The 13,007-nt window shown below is 51.8% G+C and overlaps 1 protein-coding gene across 1 annotated transcript; it reads left to right on the forward strand.

Moving 5' to 3' along the window:
* Positions 1–12: 12 nt before the first annotated feature.
* On the forward strand, positions 13–12,367 carry ZMAT2 (zinc finger matrin-type 2). The gene is made up of 6 exons (XM_063349112.1): positions 13–103; positions 3,116–3,209; positions 3,714–3,837; positions 7,582–7,655; positions 9,680–9,825; positions 11,524–12,367. The coding sequence occupies exons 1-6, from the start codon at positions 86–88 to the stop codon at positions 11,665–11,667; spliced, it is 600 nt and encodes a 199-aa protein (XP_063205182.1). The 5' UTR covers positions 13–85; the 3' UTR covers positions 11,668–12,367.
* The last annotated feature ends 640 nt before the right edge of the window (positions 12,368–13,007 follow it).

Consider the following 13,007-nt stretch of genomic DNA (forward strand, 5'->3'; position numbering starts at 1 on the left):
GTGGTGCTCAGGCGGACTGTCTCGCTTTACGGCCCGGGCCCCACCGCGCGACAGTTGCCGTTCCCTTGTCGCCCGCACCCTCAACATGGCGTCGGGCAGCGGGGTAGGTGCTGGCGGCGGCGGGGCCGCGCCCGTTGCTTTCTCTTTCGCTCGGTGGGCCCTGGGCCGTGCCCCGGGCAGGGCCGGGGCGGCTGGGGCTGTTCCGGAGGGGCGGGCGGCGGGAAGGGTCGCCCCGCCGCGGCTGGGCCTCGGTCGGGGCCTGACGCCAGGCCGCGGCGTGAGGGACCCCCCGGAGGGGGGACGTGGCGGGGCCGGGGGTGCCTGAGAGGACCGGGACCCGCGGGGAGGCCCCATCCCTGCTTTTTACAGCGCTGTGCCCTCTGTGTGTGTGGGCGGTGGGAGATTTGGGGCCGCCTGAGAGGCCCCGGTGTCTTCAGGGCTAGAAGGGGGTGGACCTCACCCCGGTCTCCCCTTCCTAGGCCAGGCCTCCCCCATGGGAGCCCCTTTTTCATCCAGGCGGTGTGAGGAGATCCGAACCTGCCCCAGCCCCCGTGATGGGGATGCCCACCCGCCTTCAGTTCCCCGGGGGGACCAGCCCATACCAGGGGCCTCCTGGGGCTGGGCCGTAGGGGTGGAGGCAGCTCCCTCCTTCCATTGTCCATCTTGTCCTGCCCCTTGGCTTCTTGGCTCCCCTGGAAAGGGGTTACCTGTTTCTGGACGGCTCTCACGTTGTCCTGCTGAAATTGCTGCTTGCTGCCATCTGCCCTTCATGGAGAAACCGCTCTTTCTGTGACTGTAATCCTGGAGTTTCGGAAGGCTCCAAGTAACTTGATTATTTTGTTGGCGTTGCTCAGTTTGTGTAACGTGGCAGTGAAGTCTTTCTGCCTTTATGGATCCCGCGGGATTTGGTGTTGGGAATGCCAAGATTGCATCCCATCTCATCAGTGAGGTGGATGCCATTGGCGTAGTCTGACTGGAGAGCCGGACCAGTTTAAAAACCTCCAGTAATACCCCAGAGAGCCATCAGCAGCGCAGGGGCTGTGTTTTTCTGCGTTTGTGGCTGATCTTTCCTTCAGTTGAAGCCCCTTGCTGAGAAGCGAGGAGTGCTGGGAGAGGTCAGGGAGCAGGATGTCTGCCCAGGAGTGAGATGGGACCTGTGCTTTGTTCTCAGCTGCTGGCGGTTGCGTTCGTGTTGGGTCGAGCCAGACTTGAGGCTTCTGTGTTATTTTATAGGCTTTGATGTTGGTACTGGGCAGATCATTCGGTGCCTGTCTGCAGAGGGAATGGGAAACCGTGGGGCGCTTCTGTTTTTTAAGTGTTGTTACTTATTCGGGAAATACTCTCTGTCACCCAAAGTAGTCATTAGGTAAAGATTTCAGGGCTTGCAGCCACGTTTGCATCCACCAGGCCAGTTAAGAAAAGTTTCTTCGGATAATGTCTAGCCAAGATCTTGTTACGCATTTGGGTTTAATTTCTTTCCCTGTGCCTGGACGAGGGAGATTGGTAAAAGAGCTGTGAAAGACTCTTTCCCTTTTATTACAACAGGAGAGCGAAGCAGCAAGTAAATCGCCTCCTCCCTGGGCTCCCACCAGCTATGATTTGTGATAATGCGTTGGTTTGCAGGAGAGTCTAGATTCTGGAAAATACCCCCAAACATTAATTTACACTCCATGATATTTTCTTTTCTTTTGCTCAGGGTGGTTAATAAAACCTGTTATGACATGCTTAAAGTGCTTAAGAAGCTCTGGGAATAAATGAGAATTTTTCTACGCCTCCCTAAGGCATTTTCATTCCTATCAGTGGTTGTTCGTTCCATTTGAAGGATTGCCAGAGGAGAAAACGTTAAATGACTGTGCTGCTGCTATAGCTTCAAATGGGATTTATTTCCTTTGGATTGTGATTGGATTCTTGATTTGGCTGAACGGAGAAGGCGGTGGGGTGCGTAGGGGGGGTCCTTCTTTCCCGGAGATATTTTAAAATACATCAGTCTTTTTTTTTCTTTTAATATGAAACTGAGAGCCTCGCACTGCCATGCCGAGTGAAATGCAGTTTTCTAACCAAATGAGAGTTACCTTCTCAAGAAAGAAGTGTCCGAGTTATAAGCTGTGACCGACACCAGGCGCAGGGGCCTTAACTGCGTAGGGGGAAGAGGCTGTGCTGGTCTGGTGAGCACATGGAATGGAAGAGGGATTCTTGTCCAGTCACTTCTGCCCTCAGCGCTGGTGACTAGGTAAAAATCCCCCCTGAAAAGAATAGCCTTTGTACTCTTCAGTGCCAGCTTCACCTGAATTCAGCTTCTCTTCACGCAACTTACCCTGTCGCTGCCATGTAGAGTGCTCTGGGGGGCTGCCGAAGGGCCCGTCTGCCTCAGAGGTGTTTCTTCCCTTCCCTGCCTGTCCGCAGCGTGAAGCTGCAGGAGCAGGGCGGCTCACGGTGCGTTTCGTACAGGTGCTTCCCTGGTATCTCCACGCCTCACCTTGACAGTTGGGGTTTCAGAGCTTTTTCTGGTTTGCTTGTACACGTGTCTCACTTGAAAAAACGGTACTGGTTCCTGTGATTTCATAGCAAACTCGGCGCTTTGATTCCTGTAATGCGCCGACGTACTGCTGAGAGTGGGCTTACACAGCCTTCCGTACTCCTGCATCTTAATCAAACTCTTTACAGCTCGTGTTGTGTTTTGTGGCTTCCTCATCTGATATTTGCAGCTCAGGTGTAATTGACTTTGGGAATTGTGTGTAATGTGCTAATGACTGTGCTGTGTTTCTCAGGTGGCGCTTATGAGGTCTTAGATCAGTCGGTTTAAATCCCATCGGTGTCTGGTTTTTCAAAACGAAAGCCTGGGTGATCATCTCAGGAGCTATTATGATAAAGTCGTTACTTTTCTCAGTGCTTTGATATCCTTCTAGAAGAAGTAGATATGGGCGTGCTGAGGGTTGTTCTCTTAAGCTACGTCCTTAATTGCTAGATATGAAAACAGGACATGGGGATATAACGTAGTGCCCCTAATTTACAGCTGTGGCCGCACACGCCGAGTGATTCCACCTCTTTCCCCAGTCTCCCCTCACAGCTAGTCAAACTGTATAATAAACGTTAATACATTTTGTTTTCTTCCCAGACTAAGAACTTGGACTTCCGCCGAAAGTGGGACAAAGATGAATATGAGAAACTCGCAGAGAAGCGGCTCACGGAAGAGAGAGAAAAGAAAGATGGTGCGTAGTGTACTGACTCCATGCTCATTTGGCAACGAGTCACCCAAACACTTTGAGTTGGAGAGGGAGAGAGCAGCTAGAAGTGAAATCCCAAAGGGAAATAGCAGCAGTTCAAGGCTGGCTTGCACCGATCCTTTTTCCTGTGTTTGCCACTGAATAGATTTTTTTGACCAAAGTAATTACTGAGAACCTTTGCCTCTGTCTGCCTGTTCTTTGGGGAGGGAGAGGAACAATCGGCCCCTGGAAACAAGGAGATCTCAGAGTATGACCCACATCAGAGATGGAGGTACCTCACAGATCTACTGGTTCTAACAGGAACCAGGGAATCGTGAGGAAGAACTTATATTATTTACTGATTTAAAAAAAAAAAAGGTACAATTTCTGCCTGAATCGGGTAGTTCCCAGGGTCCCAGCAGCTGCCTCTTCATCAAGGAAATTATGAAATCCAACATGTTGAGCGTGACCTTTTCTGATAAACAGTTTGGTTTATTGCATGTGTTTTAGGCAAACCAGCTCAGCCCGTCAAAAGGGAACTTCTGCGGCACCGAGACTACAAAGTGGACCTGGAATCGAAGCTGGGGAAAACCATCGTCATCACCAAAACTACCCCTCAGTCAGAGATGGGAGGGTAGGTTGTGGTCGTCGTTTTGTTGGAGTCTTGGAGTTGTGCTGGTGAGAGCAGGGGACTGTGATACAGCAGTGGGCCCTTACGGTGCATCAGGTGGTGATTTCCTCCCGTGTTTCGAGCCTGGTGCGATGGTGCTGCGCTGTGTTACACCGAAACTGGGTCTACTGGGGTAAAGTATGGAAGTAACGCAGCAGGCTGAGCCCCTTTGGACATTGTTAGTTGTTATTAGTGTTGCTCTGCTCTCCGGTAGAAACAGCTGAGGCAGATCTCTGCTGTTGATTTGAGTTTCTGATTTGGATATCTGTGCACTGGGAATGGGAAAAACATCCAGATACCTGTCCTTAGGAATGGTGTATGGCCACTGTTTGTGTGGCTCATGTTTGGGCAAAGGCTGAAAGGATTCTTAGCACATCCGAAGCCAGAAGAATGCATTAGGTTTGTACCATTATAAGAGTAAGGCTGTTGGTGTCTCACAATCGTAGCCTAACAGCCAGCAGTGCCAGGGAGATCATGGAATCATAGAATCTTCATGGTTGCAAAAGACCTGTGAGATCATCGAGTCCAACCATACACACACAAAAAAAACCCCTACAATCTCTGCCACTAGAGCATGCCCTGAAGTGCCACATCTAGATGTTTCTTAAATACCTCTAGGGGTGGTGACTCAACCACCTCCCTGGGCAGGCTGTTCCAGTGCCTGACCACTCTTGCAGTAAAGTAATTCTTCCTAATATCTAATCTAAACCTCCCCTGCCGCAACTTCAGACCATTTCCTTTGGTCCTGTCATTGTTCACCTGGGAGAAGAGGCCAACACCCACCTCTCTCCACCCTCCTTTCAGGTAGTTGTGGAGGGCAATGAGGTCTCCCCTCAACCTCCTCTTCTCCAAGCTAAACATGCCCGGCTCCCTCAGCCTCTCCTCATATGCTCTGGTCTCCAGACCCCTCACCAGCCTGGTAGCTCTCCTCTGGACACGCTCCAGCACCTCAATGTCCCTCTTGTACAGAGGGGCCCAGAACTGAACACAGTACTCGAGGTGAGGCCTCAGCAGTGCCGAGTACAGAGGCACGATGACTTCCCCGCTCCTGCTGGCCACGCTGTTCCTGATACAAGCCAGGATGCTGTTGGCCACCTTGGCCACCTGGGCACACTGCTGGCTCATGTTAAGCTGGCCGTATACCAACACCCCCAGGTCCTTTTCTGCTGGGCAGCTTTCCAGCCACTCTGCCCCAAGCCTGTAGCGCTGCTTGGGGTTGTCGTGACCGAAATGCAGGACCTGGCACTTGGCCTTATTAAACCTCATACAGTTGGCCTTGGCCCATGGATCCAGCCTGTCCAGGGCCCTCTGTAGAGCCTGCCTACCTTCAAGCAGATCAACACTCCCACCCAGTTTGGTGTCGTCTGCGAACTTACTGAGGGTGCCCTCAATCCCCTCATCCAGATCATTGATAAAGATATTAAACAAAACTGGCCCCAAAACTGAGCCCTGAGGGACACCACTGGTGACCGGCCACTGAGAGGACTTCACCCCATTAATCACAACTCTGGGCACGGCCATCCAGCCAGTTTTTAACCCAGCAAAGAGTACACTTTCTATGCCATGATTCGCCAGCTTCTCCAGGAGAATGCTGTGGGGGACGGTAACAAAGGCCTTACCAAAGTCCAGACAGACAACGTCCACAGCCTTCCCTGCGTCCAGAAGGCGGATCACATGGTCATAGAAAGAGATCAGGTTGGTTAAGCAGGACCTCCCTTTCCTAAACCCATGCTGGCTGGCCCTGATCCCTTGGCTGCCCTGCACTTGCCGTGAGAGCTCACTCAAGATGATCCTCTCCATGATCTTTCCTGGTATCTAGGTCAGGCTGACAGGCCTGTAGTTCCGCGGATCCTCCTTCCGACCCTTCTTGTAGACGGACATCACATTAGCCACCTTCCAGTCATCTGGTACCTGCCCTGTTGACCAGGATTTTTGATAAATGATGGAGAGAGGCTTGGTGAGCTCCCCGGCCAGCTCCCTGAGTACTCTTGGGTGAATCCCATCTGGCCCCATCGACTTATGCGCGTCTAGGTGCAGAAGCAGATCATTGACTACTTCCTCCTGGATTATGGGTGGGTTGTTCTGCTCTCCATCCTTATCTTCCAGCTCAGGAGGCTGAGCACCCTGGGGATAGCTGGTCTGACTATTGAAGACGGAGGCAAAGGCGGCATTAAGTATCTCAGCCTTCTCCTCATCCTTGGTTGCAACTTTCCCCCCAGCATCCAGTAAGGGATGGAGATTCTCCCTGGCTCTCTTTTTGTTGATGTATTTATAAAAACTTTTTTTGTCGTCCTTAATGTTAGTGGCCAAGTTGAACTCCAGCTGGGCTTTTGCCTTCCTAATTTTCTCTCTGTACAACCTAATGAGATCTCTGTACTCCTCCTGAGTTGCCTGTCCCTTTTTCCAAAGGCAGTAAACCCTCCTTTTATTCCTAAGTCCCATCGGAAGTTCCTTATTCATCCAGACTGGCCATTTTCCCCACCCTTTAGACTTGCGACACTTGGGGACAGCCTGCTCCTGGGCCTTTAAGATTTCCTTCTAGAAGAGCGTCCAGCCTTCCTGGACCCCTTTGCCCTTCAGGACTGTCTCCCAAGGGACTCTCTCAAGCAGTGTTCTGAACAAGCCAAAGTCCGCCCTCCAGAAGTCCAAGGTGGAGGTTTTGCTAACCCCCCTCCTTACATCACTACGAATTGCAAACTTGACCATTTCATGATCACTAAACCCAAGACGGCTTCCGACCACCACATCTCCCCCTAGTACTTCTCTGTTTGTGAACAGTAGGTCTAGCGAGGCACTTCCCCTGGTAGGCTCCCCTACCAGTTGTGTCAGGAAGTTCTATTCCATGCACTCGAGGAACCTCCAAGCCTGCCTGCTCTCCGCTGTGTTACGTTTCCAGCAGATACCCGGCAGGTTGAAGTCCCCAACTAGAACAAGGGCTGGCGATTGCAAGACTTCAGCCAGCCACTTGTAGAATACTTCATCTGTCTCCTCATCCTGGCCGGGTGTTCTATAGCATACTCCCAGCACAAGATCTCCCTTATTTGCCTTCCCCTTCATCCTTACCCATAAACACTCGGCCTTATCATCACTGGAATCTAACTCTGTACAATCAAAACATTCCCTAATGTACAGAGCCGCACCCCTGCCTCTGCGGGGGATGCGCGGCCCAGAACAGCATCCAGGGATGGAAGTGCGAGCCCTGGCTGGGTTTTTGCAACGGCTCTTAAGATGGGCAGAGCACTGCTGTGTAAAGCAGGGAGTTGCTGCTGCGAGGCGATGGAAGGACTTCCCCTGCAGCCAGGTGAGAGCCTTCAGCAGGCTGCAGCTTGGATACCTGCGTGTCCTGCCGTGGAGGAGGGCAGCCAAGCCCTGCGGTGTCACAGAGTCTGTCCCACCCTGTTAGTTGTGACTGGAAGGCTGATGTATTACAGATTAGCTCATGTCTTGGTTTCTGTCATCTGTCGGAGTGGTGTCGGCATAAGGGTTGGTACCTCCAGTGTTATCCGGGGCGGCTCCATCAATCCAAGATATGCCCTTGCACATTTCTTTTCACTGGGGCTCTCTGTGATGGAAGTAGCTTCCCTCGTGCCTCGGAGAAAGGAGCCGTATCCCAAGTGACATGCAGATTTAGATTGTCTCAAATAGTTTTTGTGTGAGATGAGGTTTGACTCATGCTTTGGCATTAATGTTTTCTCTGTCTCCTGCCAGGTATTACTGTAACGTATGCGACTGCGTGGTGAAAGACTCCATTAACTTCCTGGATCACATCAATGGCAAAAAACGTAAGGATAATTTTTCCTGCCTTGTTGGAGGGTTGGTTGAGTTGGAGGGCTGCTGCAGCGCTCTGGGCTGTTCCCTTCGCACGTCACCAGCGTCTGAGTGCTGACCACGAAGTGGGCTTTGGAGATCAGGATGGGAGGCAGCGTTTGCTCATGAGAGCTGTGGAGGTGCTGCCTTTATCTCCTGACACTTCTCCGGGGTGTTGGACCGTTTGTATGGAATAAGCCCAGAAGAAATAGTGATTGGTTTAGCGTGGTTAGGGGGACATATTTTCCCCACTTAGAGTGTCTGTGCTGCAGGGTCAGCAAATGCTGATGTCTCCTCTGAACACCTGGAGATAGGCTTTTTTACAGCATTGAAATTTGAAAGAAATTCTTAGATAAGTAAAAGGTATGGGACTAGACTATTTTGGGATCAGAAGGTTCTCTTTGTAGAAGTAGAGTATGAAACTCAAAACTAGCTGGTCCCTGAGCTCCAGAGTGTGGACTGGAGTTCACAAGGATGGAGGCTGGGGATGAGTGCGGGCAGAAGTGGGTCAGTTTGACCCCAGAGCTGCCATGTGCTCCTGCTGTTGTCCCATACAGCTCTCCTGGCAGCCCCCTTACATACCTCCTGGTGCGTAGTTTGAGCTTCCAAGTGCTGCAGCGTTCCTGGAACAAACCTGTGCATGGCTACTGGAATCAATGGGCTGTTTGGATCCATCAGGCAGCGTGGGTTGGAGACATTGCCAGGGATGGCCCCTTCACCCATGGCTTACTCATGAGCTGAAACCTGGGAATCAGGTCTATGAGGACAGGTTGAGAGAGTTGGGGTTGTTCTGCCTGGAGAAGAGAAGGCTCCAGGGAGACCTTATAATAGTCTTTCAGTACCTAAAGGGGCCTACAGAAAAGGTAGGGTGGGACTCTTGATCAGGGAGTGGAGCGACAGGACAAGGGGGAATGGTTTTAAACTGAAAGAGGGGAGACTCAGATTAGAGATTAGGAAAAAATTCTTAACTGTGAGGGTGTGAGCCCCTGGCCCAGGATACCCAGAGAAGCTGTGGCTGCCCCATCCCTGGAGGGGTTCAAGGCCAGGTTGGACGGGGCTTGGAGCAACCTGGTCTGGTGGGAGGTGTCCCTGCCTGGGGCAGGGGGTGGCACTGGATGATCTTTAAGTTCCCTTCCAACTCTAACCATTCTGTGATTCTATGAATCTGCTCTAAACAGCCACTGAATCAGAGGCTGGCGTAATATTCCATGTCTCTGCTTTAGCTAGAAATGTCCTGTGTACTCAGGATCTCTTACTGAGAACCACTGATGTCTTGTTTAGCATCTCCCACAGCTGAGAGATGCCAGCCTGCCAGTTTTATTCTAGCCCCTTTTCCAACACTCCAACCCTTTCCGCTGGTCCGAGATTAAATTTTCTGAAGCGTCAGGACACCAACGTGGTGAGGAGCATCCTAATAGGGAACCTTAAAAGAAGAGGCTGCATCCTCCTCCTTGTAATCTGTCATCGTAGTCACTGCCTGATTTAGGTTATGGTGTCCCCCTAAAGCCCTATTTTGGGGCTTAAACATCCCCTTTAACATAAGAAATCCCAGTCTGTGTAAGAACATGGGACCAGATGAGGCCAGAAAGCACGTGTCTCTTTTGGGGGAGGAGGCACTGCTGCATCACGCTCCCCAGGCTGGCTTACCTGGCATGTTCATGGTGGGACCTGGTGTGGAGAGGAGTCCCTGAAGGCTGGGCCATGCCAGGCTCTGCCGCTCGGGAGCGCGGGGGACAACGCTGCTCCCTGCGCTTTTGAGTGATGGGCGGCCCATGAGTCAGTGCGGTTACGTCAGGTTGGAGCTCTGAGCCTCGAGGACATATGGTCTTGTGCATGGGTGTAGTCTGGCCCTGGAAGCTGCTCTGAGGGGATGGGTGACAGGGAGGAAGAGGCTGCCGTGCTGAGGTGTTTAAATTGGGGTCAGGGACGGAGGGCTATGTGCAGATCTTCCAAGGCTAAGGTTATCGCTGAACATGGCCGATTCCTCTCCTCTTTTTAGACCAGAGAAATCTGGGCATGTCCATGCGGGTGGAGCGCTCCACGCTGGACCAGGTGAAGAAACGCTTTGAGGTGAACAAGAAGAAAATGGAGGAGAAGCAGAAGGACTATGACTTTGAGGAGAGGATGAAGGAACTCCGCGAGGAGGTGAGTCTGGGCAATGGCTGATGAAGCAAATCCTCCAGAAACGTGTCTCCTGAGGAAGTCAACCCTGGTTCCTAATCTTTTTCCACAGAAGCCTTGTTCTTGGAAGCACAGGCTGCTTGTCTGCTGCTATGAGTGGGTTTTGTTTCTTTGTTGTTTGCTTCTTTTAAAAGTCTTCTGCTGCTGTCCCTGGAAGCCCCTTTCCCCTCTTTCTGCGTGAGGATAGCTGACGATGCTTCCGAATTCCACTGAGAGCAGCACAGCCCTGACAACGCACCTGGTTTTTGTCTCCCATTAGTTGTGTTTGAATTTGTGTGCTCTGATAAGCAGATCTGTGTCTTTGTCCCTTATCAGCCATTGGAGTAATCTCCCCAGGGAAGTGGTGGATTGTTCAACACCAGACACTTCCACGATTCACCTGGACAAGGTGCTCAGCCAACTTGTCTAGACTGTGCTTTTGCCGAGAAAGGTTGGACCAGATGATCCTCGAGGTCCCTTCCAACCTGCTATTCTGTGATGCTATGATTCTCATCTTCCATGGTTCTTAGGACTGCAGGGCTTCCTTCTCCATGTGACACATTGCTTCTGTGTGGCCTCACCGAGTGCGGAAGGGCTTTGTGAGCTGTGTGCCGTGGTGTGAGATGTGCCTGGAGGCAATGAAAGACAGCAGGTTCTTCTGAAACCTGGGCTTAGGTGTCAGCTCCCTGACACGAATGTCAAGTTTCTTTGAAAACCTGACAAAGTTCTGACAGTTGAGGAGCTTCTGTGGATGCTTCTCCTCCATCAGCAGTCACAGAACAACCAAACGTTAAAACTTGCTGCCCGTTTGAGTCTCCCTGCTCAAACCCTGAGCTTTGCTTCACCACAGGGTGCGCAGAGAGCAGCCCCATGCTCTGCTCTCCAACAGGCTTTGCTGCTGCTGAGCTCGATCTGTTCGGGGGAGGTCGGAGACAGGTGCCCCGGCAGCACGGGGGAGGGCTGTGGGTTGAATCTGCCAGTCAACGTATGGCCACAAAGAAATCAGCAGCACCTCCTGGTGTAGCTTTCTCCAGGGCACGGCTGTCTCGAGTAGCTGCGGCGCAGCGGCAGCGGCCGGTGATGGGAATGGCAGGAGCAGTTGCTAAGTTGTGAGCCGAAGCCATGCTTCTGCGTCGCCCGGTACAAGCCTGGCGCTGTTCCAGGGCTTGTGATCCTTGCAGAGCAAACCACTTTGATTAGAGCAGCGCAGACTCTTTGATGCCAAAACCCCCCCCAGAGCAGCTCAGAGCTTCAGCTTCTTGTTCCAGTGAGCAGCTGTCACTCTGCCAGGCTGGAAGCCAACAGGCAGCGACATTCGGCACCACAGTCGCTGGAACAGGGCATCGTGCGAGGGAGAGGCCTCCTGCTTTGAAAACAGCCCCTTCTTGTCTCAGTGTTGTTTCCAGATGAAACTTCTGACGTTTGTGCAGAAGAGAGAGTTTCAATAACGCTTCTTTTTGGCTACATCCTCTGTGTGACTCTGCCCTTGGGGTGGAGACAGTGGGAAACCTCCTCCTGGGAGGCTGCGGTCCAGGATTTCTTTCCAGGTGGCCACTTTATTTCCTCAGACACAACTGGGGTGCTCTCGGTAGGACTTGGGTTAACTGTGCAGCGCCCGGTATCTCAAAAGCTTGCTTGGCTCAGGAAGTTCAAATTATTTTGCTGTTCTGTCCCTTGCTGCAGGAGGAGAAGGCCAAGGCCTACAAGAAGGAGAAGCAGAGAGAGAAGAAAAGGCGGGCGGAGGAAGATTTGACATTTGAAGAGGATGATGAAATGGCAGCTGTGATGGGTTTCTCTGGTTTCGGCTCAACCAAAAAGAATCACTGAGCAGCTCTGGACTCTCCTCTTTCTTGAAACAGATTGTTTTTACCCAGGGGACTCTGGATAACTCGTAAAAGACTTGATTGAGGACTTGTGTGTAAATCTCCCGATAGAAGTTGGCTGGAGGAGTCGAAAAGCGATTCCATGCTCTACCTGTGCTGCAGAACAAGCTCCGCCTGTCATTAGCTTCCCAGCTCCTTCTGCGTCCCAGATCCGGCTGCTCATCACTGCTCTATGGCCTTGTGCGTGCAGGGAAGTGTTCTGCTGGGTACGTTTTTGTGTCGATAAAATGCAACAGTTCTGTACAGGTGGCCTGGTTCGGAATTAATCTAATTGTCAACCAGGCATCGTTGTTCCGGGCCCTAGTTCTTCTAGTTGTCAACGGGGCTGTGTGTTTGAGACGCAGGGAGTGATGCAGTTTCTTTTTGGATCACGTAACCGAAGGAAACGTGCCATGGCCAGCGGGGTTGAGCATCTTCCCGGCTTGTGCTGAGCAGAGCTGGTGGCTGCGTGGGGTCTGGGTTGCCGAAACTTTCCTGTGTCCCTGTCTGCAAGGGATACTTCCCTGCTTTTCTTTGTGTTTCGTCCCATAACTTTGATCTCTTTAAGGCAGGGGAGAAATTCCTCCCCACCACTGGTGTAGGATAGAGCAAATGAAAGAAAGGCGCGTGCAATTTGCCAGAAATAAATGAATCGTTTTAATGTGTCCTTTGGTGGGAGTTTGATTCCGTCTGTGTTTGGAGAGCTGCTGCCTCCCACCGAGAAGAGCTGCTGATGTCTCCCAAGCGGCGCAGAGCTGGTGGTGGCCTTCTGGGGACCTCGGTGGAGGCAAAGGCAAGGCTTGTCACCCCCTCCCTCTCGGCTCAGCTGCCAGCTCCCCTAGGCAGGCAGTTGCCGGCATCCTTGGCCTTTTAAAGTGATTCTGGAGATGGGTATAAGAACATGGGAGGGGAAGGGAAGGGGAAGGGGAAGGGAGGACAGGACTGGGGACCTGCATTTCCATTAGGCGATCCAAGAGCAGGCTGGGCTGCGTTGCGGAATTTACCAGCCTTAGTATATTAAGGGCCATTTTTTTTCCTGTCTGCTGGCTATCGGTGTCTTCTCACCTCTGCCCTCCCCTAAATCCACTTCATTTCTGCTTTTATTTACCTCAGTCAAACCGTGTGTGACTCATTTCCCTCTACAGTTAGGATTTATATTTTGCGTGGCTGGGTTTTCATAGCTCTGTCTCGCTCCCCTCTCTCTTTTTATGTATATTGATGAGATCCTTGCTCTTGCCCTTCTCTGTACTCGTATGAAATTTCCGACCCGAGGAAGGCTGCAGCGTGTTTAGCCTGCTCTTTCTA

The sequence above is a fragment of the Chroicocephalus ridibundus genome, chromosome 11, assembly GCF_963924245.1.
Source record: "Chroicocephalus ridibundus chromosome 11, bChrRid1.1, whole genome shotgun sequence".
NCBI lineage: Eukaryota > Metazoa > Chordata > Aves > Charadriiformes > Laridae > Chroicocephalus > Chroicocephalus ridibundus.